This window comes from Spinacia oleracea, chromosome 3, assembly GCF_020520425.1.
Source record: "Spinacia oleracea cultivar Varoflay chromosome 3, BTI_SOV_V1, whole genome shotgun sequence".
Taxonomy (NCBI): Eukaryota; Viridiplantae; Streptophyta; class Magnoliopsida; order Caryophyllales; family Amaranthaceae; genus Spinacia; species Spinacia oleracea.
Window position 1 is genome coordinate 108810302 of NC_079489.1, and position 12211 is coordinate 108822512.

General features: G+C 38.8%; 1 protein-coding gene across 2 annotated transcripts; it reads right to left on the reverse strand.

Moving 5' to 3' along the window:
- Nucleotides 1-2393: 2393 nt before the first annotated feature.
- Nucleotides 2394-6417, reverse strand: LOC110803411 (uncharacterized). 2 transcript variants are annotated; one of them, XM_056840649.1, is made up of 7 exons: nucleotides 5991-6417; nucleotides 4973-5092; nucleotides 4722-4892; nucleotides 4520-4627; nucleotides 2904-2970; nucleotides 2710-2811; nucleotides 2394-2607 (listed from the first exon to the last, which is right to left on the reverse strand). In XM_056840649.1, the coding sequence occupies exons 3-7, from the start codon at nucleotides 4868-4870 to the stop codon at nucleotides 2485-2487; spliced, it is 549 nt and encodes a 182-aa protein (XP_056696627.1). In that variant the 5' UTR covers nucleotides 4871-4892; nucleotides 4973-5092; nucleotides 5991-6417; the 3' UTR covers nucleotides 2394-2484. The 2 variants fall into 2 exon arrangements, with proteins under 2 accessions (XP_056696627.1, XP_021864611.2); XM_022008919.2 differs by having other exon boundaries at nucleotides 2394-2602; nucleotides 4973-6417.
- Nucleotides 6418-12211: the final 5794 nt, after the last annotated feature.

Genomic DNA, 12211 nt, shown 5'->3' on the forward strand with positions numbered 1-12211 from the left:
TAAGTTCTTTTGCTTACAAATTACATTAGTCTTTAAGAAACCTAAGCCAAAATCATATTCATGAGTACCCATGTTTCGTTAATTTTCTAGGCATACCAAGTGTACAAGTGCAATGGTGGGCATTGTCCGAATAAAACGAGTTTTAAGTCGTGTAAACCCATTCATATAGAGGTATAACATGTTTCTTAATTAGCTTTTTGCTTTGTTTTTATTAACTATTGGCCTTGCAAGATAAAGTATTATGTTTCTTAATCAGTGTGCTCAACAAATCGGCGGAACTGAGTGTGGCTATTACGTTATGAAGTTCATGTTAGAGATAGTCACGTTACAACATGACTATGAAGGCCGGCTAGATGAGGTAAGTAACTAATTGATTCGTATTCTAGACTATTAATACATTGTCATTAATTAGTTGCTTGAATGTTAAAATGTGACATTTCATTTGCATTTAATCGATCTAATGCTCCATCAAATTTTTGTTTTTGTAAGGTCTATACTCCGAGGACTGCGCCTTATGCTAGTGAGGAAATTGATGTGGTTCGTGAGCAATGGGCGAAGTTTTTTACCACCAAGTATTTATTATTGACCTGAGGGCGCTTGATCGTGTTGGTTTAGATGTTATAGAACAATCTTTTATGTTAAAATGTATGCGTACGTTGAAATTGGAACGTAAATATATTTAAATGTATCGGTATGTGCACTTTTGGTTTTGGGATATATACAAAACTCCAGTTGTTGTTTTTATATTTGTTATACAGGTTGCGTTATTCTATTATTGTTTTGATAGGTTTCTATATTTGGTGCAAGGAACTCTAGGTATCCCTAAACAAAATTAGAATTTTCCCGCCAAAAGTGCTTTGTTGCAGCGTACATATATGTTGTACGCTGCAACAAGGGAAAAAAATTTCGCAAAAATTCAGACTTGTTGCAGCGTACAAATAAATGTACGCTGCAAAAAGTTGAGTCTTTTGCAGCGTACATATATATGTACGCTGCAACAAGTCCAATTTTTTGCCAATTTTTTGGCACTTGTTGCAGCGTACATACATATGTACGCTGCGAAAAACACCTTTTAGCAGCGAACATTGTACGCTGCAACAAGTTCAGACTTGTTGCAGGCCCCCCAGTTGCAGCATACGATGTACGCTGCAACAGGGGTCTAAAAGCCCGCTGCAATAAGGGTTTTTTCTACTAGTGTTGGGGTGCTCGCCTCCTTCCGGTTTGTAAAGCTGGATGTGCATCTCATTCTTTCTGCTTTGGAGGCTTGGGATCCGAATCATCATGTCTTCCGCTTTGGGAATAATGAGGTATGTCCCCTCCCTGAAGAGTTTAGCGCCATATTGGGGTGGCCCATTATGCTGGAGCCGTGCATGCACAGTGTTGAAGAACACTTTTTCCTGGGCTTTGAAAGATATTTGGGCTTGAAGCCCCCACTTTTGAGTGTTGTTGTATATGGCAAAGGGGTGGATTTGTCCCCCCTTGTCACCTACTTTGCTGGGCTTGATGTTCCCAAAGTTTTCCGCTTGAGGGCCTTGAGTTTTTGTATCTTTGCTCGCTTCCTCTTTTTGAAACAGGGGTTTTGCAATGGTGATGCACTACTACAAAAACACCTTTTCGTGTCGCCTCTAAATTGCCTTTAGTGTCGCCTATGGTGCAACTCTGAAGCTAGGGACTCTAAAACTTTTTGGTGTTTTGGAGTCGCCCCTTTGAGGCGACACGAATATTATTATACATGTCGCCTGTTATGGAAGAGGCGACACTGAAGATATATTTTTCAAAAAAATTAATTTATTAATTAATCATTCCGAATCACCTATTATAATAAGAGGCGACACGAAAGGTACTTTTTAATTATTTTAAAAGAATTAATCAACCTTTAATGTCGCCTGTAATCTCTATAGGCGACACGGAATATAATTTCTGAAATTATTTTTTAAAATTTTTTAATTGTACGAGTCGCTTCTAAACTTTTTAGGCGACACGAAAAAATATTTTTCGGACATTTTTATTAAATTTGTTAATAATCGAGTCGCCTAACATACTAAGAGGCGACACGAAAGATATTTTGCACAATTATTTTAATTAAGCTAATTACCTTTAGAGTCACCTCTTAATGTTACAGGCGACACGAAAAGTATTTTCCGAATTATTTTTTAAACGTTTTTACCCATTTTGAGTCGCCTATTATACCAAAAGGCGACACCAAAAGTATTATTTTTTTAAAACAAAATATATTAATTAACCATAAGGAGTCGCATGTAATTATAGGAGGCGACACCTAAAGTGTGTATTATGTTTTTGTTTGTTTTTTTGTTTTCTTCTCGCTAATTTAAATTATTTCTACGTACGTAATAAATTCACAAAAATAATAAATAGAGCTGAGAATTGCATAATTGCGAAAATATTTTTGTATTAATTCAAACAAGAAAGTTGGGTCAACAATTGTAAATAATTGTATCCCAAAAAATAACCATTTGTTATAGTTTAATTTCTATCTCTGAAAACTAAAAAATGACTACAAACAACTACTAATAAAATATCTACTCCATTTTTCTCGGACATCATCGATCTCCTCTTGAGTGTACGGGTTTGGAGAAAATATCTGTACTTCAACAAAATAATGTATTAATTAGTAAAGTTTAGATAAAAGCTAGCGCATATATAGTAACAACTGAGATAAAATAATAACAAAAATACATGTACACGTACCTCTTCCACATTACTAATACTTTGTAATCCAAGTAAAACTATTTGATACATGTACTTCATGACGTAATAGCCACATTCACTCATTTCCGGTTCGCGAGAACACTAAGATAAAATATAATACACATTAAATTAAAGAATAACATATATATTAATAAATTACGATAAAAATAATAATCAAAATAATTAAATCTTACTATAATTTCTTTCCATCTTAGAGACTTTTGAGATCCTTTGTTGTTGGCTTGCCAAGTCCGATAACTCCTAAAAATGAGAACAATTGTTCCAAGTATTATTAGTTGTAGACTCTTGAAACACGGTTAATCGCTTGCATGGCATATATCAGTCACTTGAAGACTCTTGAAACTGAACAGATACAGCAGATCACTAAAATCAACATGGAGTGTAAAGGAAAATTATCACCACTTATCTACCTATATCAAATAAATCTATGATATTAATATAAACTCTGGAGGCGAATTGGACTCAGGCTTGCTATTATCCCCCAAGTTTTTGCAACAATATTCACACAGTAAACATTTTCAGAAAGTGATCAGAAAGTGAACCAGGGACCTGGCATGATATGGAGGGCTTGTTCAGTTTGCAAGATGGATGAAGAAACTGATCGAAGAACATATATTTAGAGATTGGTGGATTGCTGGCATGATATGGAGGGCTTGTTCACTTGGCATTAAAGTGGATACTGCAATGACTATTAGTCTGCAAGAGTGGGTCAAGAATTTCCTCAATTTCTTCTGGAGAGAGCATGGAAAGGAGAGTGAAAGAGCCTTGGAGTTTGTTGTGGTGATTTGGAAAGAGTGAAAGAGACCTGATACACAGTGGCAAAACAGGTTACAACATCATCAGCTCTGTCTGACTGGAAGGCCGGTAATTACCATTCGGTGATCACTGTAGATGGAGCTTGGAAAGGTGGAAGCTGCTATTCAGGGGCGGATCTTTGTTGTGGCTGGGGTGGGCCTGGCCCCCCCGGCCGGAAAATTTTGTAGTGTATTTTTAGTTACGGCCCCCCCAAAATTTGTGTATAATTGTATAATTATATAGTATATTGCTTAATTTTTTTCTACCGGCCCCCCTCGTAAAACCGTTCAAGGTCCGCCACTGCTGCTATTGGTTGGATAATCGAATTGAATGGAGAATCTTTGAGTGAAGGAGGTTGCAGGGTACTGGCTCAAAATACTGGCTCAAAATGTGCAGCAGACTGAAGCTATGGCTCTTTTGACAGGATTAAAGGAGGCGAAGAATAGAGGCCTATCTGACGTTATCCTCAAGACTGACTGAAGTAAATTAGTGACAGCCATCAACAATTATCCATACTGTAAAATGGAACTGGCTGCTCTTTGCTATGATATAATTAGTATAGCTGCAACTATGGAAAATGTTGTAATAATGCAATGTGATAGGAATATAGTTAGTCGAGCACATGATCTGGCTAAGAAGGCTAGGCTGAATGTGCTCTAGGTGGTTGTTTTTTGCTGTTTGTATCCACTGCCAAAAAAAAAACAATAAGATGCAAAATGGCCATTAAAATGCCAGACAACTACTAAAGGCATGGCCAATGTAAATTTTCAGACTTTTTAACATAGTAGGACGTGTCTCCATGTAAAGGAGTTAATCCCACCTCCCCTCCCCTTTTGGTGCAGTGTTTCAACAGTTATCCCACACAGGCCAGACAACAAAGCTAACATTCAGATTATAGCCAACATCAAAACAACAGTAAAATGACAGGAATCTGACAGCAGTTAAACCAGTTTAAGAAAGAGAACAGAGAAGTTTATTCTAATCTAAAACTTACATAGATATATGTCCTTTTACTTGCACGCTATCTAATCCAACTCCTACTGAAGCGAACAAGAAAGCTTCTCCTCTTTGAAGGCAAAGTAGTATCAACATCCAATGAGATCTTCACAAAAAAATATGCATTTTCAAATGATATTTTGCAAAAGAAAAAATTTAGATTTACGATATTGAGCACAATAACAACTTAGAACACTTACTTTTGATGGAAGGTGATGAATATAAATTGCTTCTTACTTTGCTTGGATATGGAATGAGTCAAATAGCTTGTAAACGTCGAAGATCGACGTGTTACCATAGAAAGCCTTTTCGGACAAAAAAAACCGATCTCACCCTGAGTTTTGTTCATCTTGCAATGGTTTTGCAAAAATCTACACCAATTGTATATTAATAGTTATTATTCTACGTGGATACTGGTGTTTAAAAAAGTTATAAACATATATATATTTACCTTATCCAAATATGTACACATGATTTACTTAGATAAGCTGTATGTTAAGCAAATTCTTGAGATCTTCACCAACGACATAAGCAGTGAAACTTTCTTGCGCGGGAATAAAAAGTACGTCATCTTCAAAATCAACATCAATAGTGAAGTCACACTTTAGATTTTTTTACAGGTTGTACAACTCCTTACAACTTATACAGAAGTACATGGGTTTCTAGATCTAGAAATCATCTTATGCTCAAATAAGAGTACACATCAGTGGCATGATCAAATAGCTGAACTAAACAATAGTTCATACAGTGCATCCCATATGAAGAAACATAAAGCAACATGACACCATTCGCACATAGTTTTTTTTAAAAAAAAATTATACAAGTAGAGTCGACCATCTATCTGTCATCTTATATTACATTGTATCAAACATTAGAAACAATCACTCACTTCACTATTATAGCCCAAGATCAATTACAAACTAATTTAGATGATGGAAAATTATAAGCTATTATTACAAAACTTGAACAATGTAAAGGGACGGTGGTAGGTAAAACAAGAAAATATCATTGTTGCAAATAGACCAAACAACTCAAAGGTCCCAATAAGCCAAAAATCAGAACATAACAGATATTTTCTATGCATATATATTTCCTGACAGACCTACGACTCATGTTTTTGTTATTTGACGAAATTACCAGTATGTTGCATTCAAAAATCCCACAAAATTGGTCATCTTGCTAATGGAATACAATCTCCAATAGCCAGATTCTCCTCAACCAATTTCAATCTTGATAGTTATGCTAATCATCAGCGATCATTGCAATCAGAAAAGATAAATACACATAGCTAACACTTCTATAGTGACGCAGCAATGAATATCATGACTAATGAAATGTACATCAAACAAAAAGCAGATTATCCAAGAATAATGAAATGTACAACAAACAAAAATCCAGGGGGGTTTGGTTAAGTCATTCTTTCTGTAGGCAATCTATATGATGGTCATATTACTATCGGAGGTCTGTACCTGATTACAGTTCTTAATGTTTGCAGATCATTTTAGCAACCATGGTCCATGGACCACTGTATTTTACCAGCACAAAAACCTGCTTCTCGAAGACGGGTTTAGCATGTCATACTGACAATCATAGCTAGGTACTTTTGTCTCTATTTATTAAGCCATTGCATTTCATACGCTTGTATACATCACCTTGCATTTATTAAGACGGGTTGAAGTCTGTCATAAACAAAGGAGGAATAGATGCAATTGCTGATGTATCTATGAATTTACCCTTACTGCAGTCTCTGACTCTCTGATGCATAACATAAATTCACCTTATGTGAATTGAAATTCTCATAAACTATTACAAAACAAATAATCAGATAACTCAAAACAAAAATTTCCTAAATTCACAAAATTGGGAATTAGCAGTTCATAAAATAGAAAAAAAATAGTGTTAGGGTCCTATTTTATAAAACATACAGGCGACTTTTAAAGGTGTTTTATAGTAAAGTTTTTACATTATTTAATTATTCTTTTAAAATAAAGAGAGACATTGTAGCTATATTTTATTTTTAAATTAGCTTTCAGGTTTCACGATTTCATTTATTTAATTTTTTTTCCTAATGTAATGTACGCTAGTAATATAGTGTCGCTTATTTTATTATTTCGTATTAACAGGCGACATTAAAAATTTCTCGGCAATTTTTAATAAAATTAATAAGGGATAGGTGTCGCCTGTTTTATGTGCGACACCAACACTTTTAAAGTCTCATTTTATATCACAGGCGACACTAAAGGTTTTCATTTGATTAAAAAAAAGGTGTCGCCCGTTATTATTTGCCGACACCAAAACTTTTAGAGTCTCATATTTAAACGCAGGCGACACTGAAAGTATTTAATTTGAATTTAAAAAAAATATTAAAATAAAAATTAAGAAGAAATAGGTGTCGCCTGTTACTAATGTGCGACACCAAAACTTTTAGAGTCTCATTTTATAACAAAGGTGACACGCTAGTCTATTTGGAATATCTGCTAGAAATTTTAGGTGTCGCTTGTTTTATGAAATGGGACTCTAAATGTTTTGGTGTCGCACATTAATTTGAGGCGACTCTAAAAATGAGACTTATAAAGGTGTTTTTGTAGTAGTGATGCCTCCCTAATAGAAATTGTAGAGCAGTTTGCTAATGGTCGGGACCCAATGCCGCTCGTGTTTGGCGAAACATTGTTCGGCCTTGACATGCTGAAGTCGGACACCTTTTCTTTGCCATCGGGAAGTCCGGTATTACTCCAAGTAAGGATCTGGAGCCTTCTTGTATGTTGAATTTGTATTTGTATTTGAATTTTGAATGTTGAATTTTGAAATGCATTTCTTGTATACTACCCAAGGTTTGGCTTATGGAGAGGCTCATGCTGGTGGCACCACCGGAGAACATGGAGAGTTATAATAGAAAAGGGTTCACTATAGGGCCCATGGTGTATGGCCGGCTTTCATTGGACGAGTGGCGAAGCGCACTCTCTGGGATTGAATCTTGTATAATGTGGGTAGTTCCTTGGTGGGGAATTGCTTCCATGAGACATGCTCCTGATTCTACTGCTGTGAGGGTGCCAAGCCTCACAATGCTGGTCTTCTACTCGCCTGCTCGAGTGATGAGACAGTATGGCTTGAAACAGGAGATCCCGGATTGTGCTGAAGAGAACCCGAAACCTGTTGCGCTGAATGCCAATCGACTTGAAGTTTGGAGGCGGTATTGGGTCGCCAAACCATTCTTGAGTATTCAGTTCCCAACTGAGTCGGTTACTCTGCTTGCGGGGTACATTGTATGGATGAGAGGGATCATCCAATTTTGAGCACTTGGAAGGAGATGGCAGAAGCTTGGAATCCTCAGTTCGTAACCCGGCTTGTATATTGTAGAGATTAAATTGCATGGAAATTCCTCTTCTTCATCTTTACAGTCATAGGAGATGGCTTGGACCGAGGGAGTTTGTTTGGCTCCGGGAGGTAGGGGTAAGGTCTTGTTGTCGACCATGTTCTGCATCAAGTGCTTAAGCTTGTAGCAGTCTTCGATGTCATGACCCTTCCCTTGATGGTACTTGCAATGGGCTGCCGAATCCCAGCTCTTGGACCTTTTCTCGACTGGAGGATCGGGTGTTGGACCGATTGGTGTTATGACTTGCTTTTCGACCAGCCAATCGAATGCCTCGCTGTAAGACATTTCGAGGTTAGTAAAGACCCTTTGTGGTCTGCCTTGATAGTTGCGCTGGTTAGCATTGTTCTTGAAATTGTTTGACTTTGGACCTTGAGGAGCCTCTAGGGCGTTGACCTCGTGAACTTTGTGTGTTGTTTCAGGTCTCTTGCCCTTCCACTTTTCAGCTTGTGGAGCCGGGGCTGCTGGTGCTTTCATCAGGTAATCCTATATGTCGACCCCGATGTCGTAGGTTCTCTTGAAGCTTTCCAAGCCTAGGTACTTCATGTGTGTATTGTATTTCGGAAGAAGGCCAACAATAAAGATCTTGACCAGTTCTCTCTCGGAGGGTCGAGTCACCATCTGGGACGCCATTTCTCTCTCCGGACCAGCTAGAGTCCGAGGTTCTAGAGCTAGACGTCCTGCATCAACTGACTATGAAGAAGGTGACGGGAGCGTGGCCTATCCGGTGCTTGACCGTTCGAAGTCCAAAGGAGGTTCGTCGTCCTCCCGTCTTGCAAGGTTAGCAAGTTCCTTCTCCCGCCGCTTGGGCAAGGGGAAGATTGATGATTGATTGCGGGAGGAGCCAGGGGATAGTACTCAAGATTCCAAGACTCGAGAGCATAGTCGCCCGACCGTAGATTTTCGCAGGCTAAATGTGTTTGGAATTGTATTGGAAGGAATTGTGTTTAGAATGTGTTTGGAAGATGTGTTTAGAAAATGTGTTTAGGAAGTGAAAAGGCTTTGAACTTTGCTTCACTTGATCCTAACTTTGTATTTGAATTAGCTTTGAAGGCCTTAGAGCCCAAATAAAGAGTTATTGTGTTAAATTCCGCTTGAACATGATTTGCTTTGAATTGGCACATTTGGAATAAAGACAACAACAATTGAATTTTGAAATTTGATTTGATTTTTAGGATGCCCTTAATTGAGGAAATTTTGAATTTTTTTGTATTAAAGTGGTTGGGCCTCGAATAAGGTTGCCTACGTGTCCCGTTAGGGAATCAGGCCGGATGTAGTTCTGATGACCTTCCAGGACTTTGAATTGGATTCTTGAATTTGAACATGGAACTTAGACATATAACTTCTTGAGTTGATCGAGGTTTGTCAGAGATCTGAATTCTGTTCCATCGACGTCTGTTAGTTCGACTGCTCCCCCGGAGAGGATCTTCTTGACAATGTATGGGCCTGCCCAGTTGGGTTTGAATTTTCCCCTTGGGTCTATGATGCTTTTGCGAAGGGCTTTCAGGACAAGCACGCCTTCCTTGATGTTTCAGGTTCTGACCCTTTTGTTGAAATGTCTGGCCACTCGGCACTGATAGACTTGTACATGGTGAGCGGCTTGAAGCCGACGCTCATCGAGCATGACTAGCTAGTCATATCTTGCTTGTACCCATGCAGCTTCTGGGATTTTGCTTTCGAGGACTATCCTTAGAGAAGGTATCTCCAGCTCGATAGGTTGTACTGCTTCCATTCCATAGACCAATGAGAACGGAGTTGTACCAGTTGAAGTGCGAATTGAAGTTCGATATCCCCATAATGCGAAATGCAGGTTCTAAGGCCAGTCCTTGTAATTGGTATTCATTTTCATGATGATGGTCTTGACATTCTTGTTGGCTGCTTCGACTGCCCCATTGGTTTGTGGGCGATAAGGCGAAGAGTGATGATGTTGAATCTTGTACTCGGTGAATAGATCTTCACATTCTCCTTGAAAATAGGTTCCCTGGTCACTGATGAACTCGTGAGGAACGCCGTATCTGCATATGATGTTTTCTTGTATGAACTGGGCCACTTGCTTGGAACCCAACACTTTGAATGATCTGGCTTCGACCCATTTGGTGAAGTAGTCGATAGCAACCAGTAAGAATTCATGACCCCCGGTGCCTGTTGGAGTGAATTTGCCAATGACGTCGATACCCTAGGCTGAGAATGGCCACGGTGATGATTGAGAGTATAGCAATGATGGGGGAATGTGCTTCAGATTCGCACACTTTTGGCAGGTAGGACATTTCTTGACAAAGAAGTAACAATCCCGTTCGAGGGTAGTCCAGTAGTATCGAGCCCTGATGATCTTGAGGGCTAGCATCTTCACATTCATGTGGGTGCCACAGACTCTAGCATGTATGTCGTCCATGACTCTTTGAGCTTCGTGCTTGTCAACACATCGGAGGTTAGGACCGCCAAGGGACCTTTTGTATAGAATGCCGCCTTCTATGACGAAATTGGATGATTGTAGTCGTAGCGCTGATATGTGTGTTTTATATAGAGTTTTACCCCCGTCCCTTAGTACTTTAATGCGTCAAAGGAGCTCTTAGGAGCCGTGTTTAGTACTAATATGCGTTATTGAGTGTGCCTTGAGTTTCAGGTTTGATTAGTGAGAAATTGGTCTTTTTAGACCCGTTTTATGGTGATTTAGGCCACTACACGAGCCCGAGGAAGTTCGGGACCATTATCGTCGACTTTCGGGAGCCTTAGATGCTTATGGTTGAGCCCTGGGAGTTACACTCGGTGATATGGGCGTAGGATGTTGATGATTGCAAACCGCCCTGTGAGCAGAGGGCGAAACGCGAAGATCGGGCGAAAAGAAAAGAGAATTAAAGTGTTTCGTGCGCGCCCAATCGGGCGCACTTCGCCCGGTCCGGATCGGGCGGCAATCTGTGAGCTGCTGGAAGCCTATCGCAAACCGCCCGATCAGGCGGAATTTGGCCCGATCGGGCCGACTATCGAGCACATCGCCCGATCGGGCGACGCCAACCTCTGATGCTTAATGCGCGTTTTTGTTTCCGGTTTTTAGGCTTTATTTTGGGAAAACTATATATACTAGCCTTTGTTATTTTTAGAGACACCTTATTTTCTAGTATTGAACACTTAGATTATTTTGCTTAGCTTAGTTTTCTCTCAAAATTGTTAAAAACACTTAGTTTGATTTTCAATGAAAAATCCAAGCTTTCAATTTCCATTGTTCCTCAATTAGGTAGTGCTTCTTATTTTAATTCATGGTCTTGCTTTAATAATGCTTTCGATTATGATTATTTCTTTGTTTATTGTTAATATGCTTGAGTAGTCTAATTTCTAGGGTTTGGGGATCCATGAATAATATGAAGGGATGATTGAATGATTGCGATTGTTGGCATTGTAATTGATTACTATTGATTGGTTTATTCTACTATACAATTAGATTTGCGCAGGTTTAATTGTGATAGTTTGGCAATATCAAGTTAAGATTCGAGAGATGCAATTTGATGCTTAGGCTTGTGTCAACAGGCAGAATTAGGATTAATACGTAGCGAGGGCCCGTTAATTCTAAGTCTGTGATTAGTATCGATTCGAGAGAGCATGCTAGTCTAATTAATTACTTTGTTGATTATTGTGATTGTTTATCGTCCTGGATTGTTATTTGTTGGTGAACCTATGCCCTATATTTTTTAATTCCTGAATTCTTAATTGATTTATTATCGTCGTAGTCTTAGTACACAAACCATTAACCAAAATCTTGTTCCCAATAGTCTAGATTAATTGATTAATAGTAGAAAGAACACTGTTTCCCTGTGGATTCGATCCTGACTTCCCTTGCTACCTAGCTAGTGAACTTAGGTTTATTTTTGATAAGGTAATACGACTTTAGCCTGTCAAATTTTGGCGCTGTTGCCGGGGACACGGTTTCATTTTCTGTTGTTGATTGTTTATTCTAGATTATTGTTTGTTACTACTCAAGGAACCCACGTTCCTTGAGACCGGATCTCACATTGTTTTTGTAGTTTCTTTGTCTATGCCCAGGACCGTAGGTACTAGTAATCTTACTCCATTGATCCTGAGCCCGAAAGAACCTTTCGTAGACGAAGAACTTTCATTGCACAGTGTGGGAATTACTCTGATTCTGATCATAATATTGGCGATCTTTTTCCTTCAGATACAGATTTAGTTTCAGAGATAGAGATGGGTGACGAAACTCCACCACCACCTGCCCCACGGCTTACAGACTATTCTAAGCCAAGTCTGTTTGTGCTACCAAAGGAAATCATGCCTTCTATTGCAGCTGAGACCTTCAAGATTGAGCCTGCA

What these genes read in the sequence shown, in the direction of transcription:
- LOC110803411 (XM_056840649.1), bottom strand. Translation starts at nt 4,870, where the DNA reads ATGAACAAAACTCAGGGTGAGATCGGTTTTTTTTGTCCGAAAAGGCTT. An exon ending in GTAAAAGGACATATATCTAT is followed by an intron (nt 2,971 to 4,519) that starts GTAAGTTTTAGA and finishes TCTCATTTTTAG; the next exon opens with GAGTTATCGGACTTGGCAAG. An exon ending in GTATTAGTAATGTGGAAGAG is followed by an intron (nt 2,608 to 2,709) that starts GTACGTGTACAT and finishes ATTTTGTTGAAG; the next exon opens with TACAGATATTTTCTCCAAAC.